The sequence below is a fragment of the Panulirus ornatus genome, chromosome 15 (genome assembly GCF_036320965.1).
Source record: "Panulirus ornatus isolate Po-2019 chromosome 15, ASM3632096v1, whole genome shotgun sequence".
NCBI classification, from domain to species: Eukaryota; Metazoa; Arthropoda; class Malacostraca; order Decapoda; family Palinuridae; genus Panulirus; species Panulirus ornatus.
The window spans coordinates 49,310,368-49,313,968 of NC_092238.1; the positions used below are offsets into that span (position 1 = coordinate 49,310,368).

At 40.8% G+C, this 3,601-nt stretch overlaps 1 protein-coding gene across 1 annotated transcript in view; it reads right to left on the reverse strand.

Annotated features, from left to right (window-relative positions):
- The window catches only part of LOC139753633 (SPARC-related modular calcium-binding protein 2-like), a 15,111-nt gene extending 13,015 nt beyond the window's left edge, over positions 1 to 2,096 (reverse strand). The window contains exons 1-2 of the mRNA XM_071670243.1: positions 1,929 to 2,096; positions 1,510 to 1,776 (exon numbers count right to left, since the gene is read on the reverse strand). Coding sequence (XP_071526344.1) covers positions 1,510 to 1,776; positions 1,929 to 2,096 — 435 coding nt within the window. The remainder of the gene's footprint in view (positions 1 to 1,509; positions 1,777 to 1,928) is intronic.
- Positions 2,097 to 3,601: the final 1,505 nt, after the last annotated feature.

Here is a 3,601-nt window from a genome sequence, read left to right on the forward strand (position 1 = left end):
ATATATATATATATATATATATATATATATGTATATATATATATATATTTTTTTTTTTCCGCTGTCTCCCGCATTTGCGAGGTAGCGCAAGGAAACAGACGAAAGAAATGGCCCAACCCACCCCCATACACATGTATATACATACGTACACACACGCAAATATACATACCTACACAGCTTTCCATGGTTTACCCCAGACGCTTCACATGCCTTGATTCAATCCACTGACAGCACGTCAACCCCGGTACACCACATCGCTCCAATTCACTCTATTCCTTGCCCTCCTTTCACCCTCCTGCATGTTCAGGCCCCGATCACACAAAATCTTTTTCACTCCATCTTTCCACCTCCAATTTGGTCTCCCTCTTCTCGTTCCCTCCACCTCCGACACATATATCCTCTTGGTCAATCTTTCCTCACTCATTCTCTCTATGTGCCCAAACCATTTCAAAACACCCTCTTCTGCTCTCTCAACCACGCTCTTTTCATTTCCACACATCTCTCTTACCCTTACGTTACTTACTCGATCAAACCACCTCACACCACACATTGTCCTCAAACATCTCATTTCCAGCACATCCATCCTCCTGCGCACAACTCTATCCATAGCCCACGCCTCGCAACCATACAGCATTGTTGGAACCACTATTCCTTCAAACATACCCATTTTTGCTTTCCGAGATAATGTTCTCGACTTCCACACATTCTTCAAGGCTCCCAAAATTTTCGCCCCCTCCCCCACCCTATGATCCACTTCCGCTTCCATGGTTCCATCCGCTGCCAGATCCACTCCCAGATATCTAAAACACTTCACTTCTTCCAGTTTTTCTCCATTCAAACTCACCTCCCAATATATATATATATATATATATATATATATATATATATATATATATATATTATATATATATATATATATATATAATATATATATATATATATATATATATATATATATATTTATTTATTTATTTTTATATATTATATATATATTTTTTTTTTTGCTTTGTCGCTGTCTCCCGCGTTTGCGAGGTAGCGCAAGGAAACAGACGAAAGAAATGGCCCAACCCACCCCCATACACATGTATATACATACGTCCACACACGCAAATATACATACCTACACAGCTTTCCATGGTTTACCCCAGACGCTTCACATGCCTTGATTCAATCCACTGACAGCACGTCAACCCCGGTATACCACATCGCTCCAATTCACTCTATTCCTTGCCCTCCTTTCACCCTTTTGCATATATATATATATTATATATATATATATATATATATAATATATATATATATATATATATAATATATATATATATATATATATATATATATATATATATATATATATATATATATATATATATATATTCAGGAGCTTCATAGGTGGAGAAGGTCACACTTACGATGACCTTAAATGCCTGAGTCCAGGCTTCCTCAGCCAGAGGTGTCCAAGCTGATTCCAGATTGTCTCGAAGATAGTTGGTCAACACCGGGGACAACAGCTCGAAATCCTTTGAGAATCGGTGTGTCAGTATCGTTTTGCTTGAAGACAACACAGGCGACCCACTCTTCTAGTGACATCCTGTTATCCCTGTCCGCATCACAGTATTTTGTAATCTTTCGTCCACACTGTTTCAGTTTTGGGTTGCTTTTCAAAAATCTCTTTGCTAGTCTCTTTTTCTTCTTCTCTAAGTAGTTGTTATTGTTTCTGTCGAGGTTGCGGAAGTGATAGGTAGCAGCGAACTCCTCAACTGACTGCGTAGACGACTATGCCCTGCACCTCTGTCACCTCCCTCCGCCTTGCTCAGTAAATACTTCTTCAGGTCCTTAATGAACTTGGCCTTAGTTTCTCCAGTGCAACCTGGCCAATCCCGAGCATGAGGCATTGGTCGAGAGCAATCTGGAGTGCCATTCTTGACCACTGTGCCATCCAAGCTGTTCCCTGACCATTCGTCCACACAGAAACAAAGATCTTTGTAACACTGGACAGGCTCATATCTCCCGTTAGGTTGACAAGCGAGGATGGGGATGCTGTTGTTGCCAGCGCGCTCAGCCTCTAGTCCAACAGTCTTGAACACTGGATGCATTTCATGTGTAATACTTTGATATCTGTCATCATTGTTTGCATGACATAGTTATGTATTTTTATCACATTATTATTGGTGTTTTGACAAGAAAATAGTGAAATTGGAGAAAAATGTAGCTTAGACATTGAAGCTTATTGATACAGTGGTTAAACTGATGAGAACTGCTATTGACGTTTGTGTAAATAAATTATACATTTCCTTTTTCCATAGCCAGAGGTTGAACCATTATGTGACATTCATTTTTTCATTCATTTCAAGCTAGAAGTTTCAGTTTTCTAAATTGTTTCTTACATTTTTCATATGTATATATATGTATGTGTGTGTGTGTGTGTATATGTGCGTATGTATGTGTATGTGTGTGTATGTGTATATGTATATATATATGTATATTATCCCTGGGGATAGGGGTGAAAGAATGCTTCCCACGTATTCCTCGCGTGTCGTAGAAAGCGACTAGAGGGGACGGGAGCGGGGGGCCAGCAATCCTCCCCTCCTTGTATTAACTTTCTAAAATGGGAAACAGAAGAAGGAGTCACGCGGGGAGTGCTCATCCTCCTCGAAGGCTCAGAGTGAGGTGCCTAAATGTGTGTGGATGTAACCAAGATGTGAAAAAAGGAGAGATAGGTAGTATCTCTGAGGAAAGGAACCTGGATGTTTTGGCTCTGAGTGAAACGAGCTCAAGGGTAAAGGGGAAGAGTGGTTTGGGAATGTCTGGGGCGTAAAGTCAGGGGTTAGTGAGAGGACAAGAGCAAGGGAAGGAGTAGCAATACTCCTCAAACAGGAGTTGTGGGAGTATGTGATAGAATGTAAGAAAGTAAATTCTCGATTAATATGGGTAAAACTGAAAGTTGATGGAGAGAGGTGGGTGATTATTGGTGCATATGCACCTGGGCATGAGAAGAAAGATCATGAGAGGCAAGTGTTTTGGGAGCAGCTGAATGAGTGTGTTAGTGGTTTTGATGCACGAGACCGGGTTATAGTGATGGGTGATTTGAATGCAAAGGTGAGTAATGTGGCAGTTGAGGGAATAATTGGTATACATGGGGTGTTCAGTGTTGTAAATGGAAGTGGTGAAGAGCTTGTAGATTTATGTGCTGAAGAAGGACTGATGATTGGGAATACCTGGTTTAAAAAGCGAGATATACATAAGTATACTTATGTAAGTAGGAGAGATGGCCAGAGAGCGTTATTGGATTACGTGTTAATTGACAGGCGTGCGAAAGAGAGACTTTTGGATGTTAATGTGCTGAGAGGTGCAACTGGAGGGATGTCTGATCATTATCTTGTGGAGGCTAAGGTGAAGATTTGTATGGGTTTTCAGAAAAGAAGAGTGAATGTTGGGGTGAAGAGGGTGGTGAGAGTAAGTGAGCTTGGGAAGGAGACCTGTGTGAGGAAGTACCAGGAGAGACTGAGTACAGAATGGAAAAAGGTGAGAACAATGGAAGTAAGGGGAGTGGGGGAGGAATGGGATGTATTTAGGGAATCAGTGATGGATTGCGCAAAAG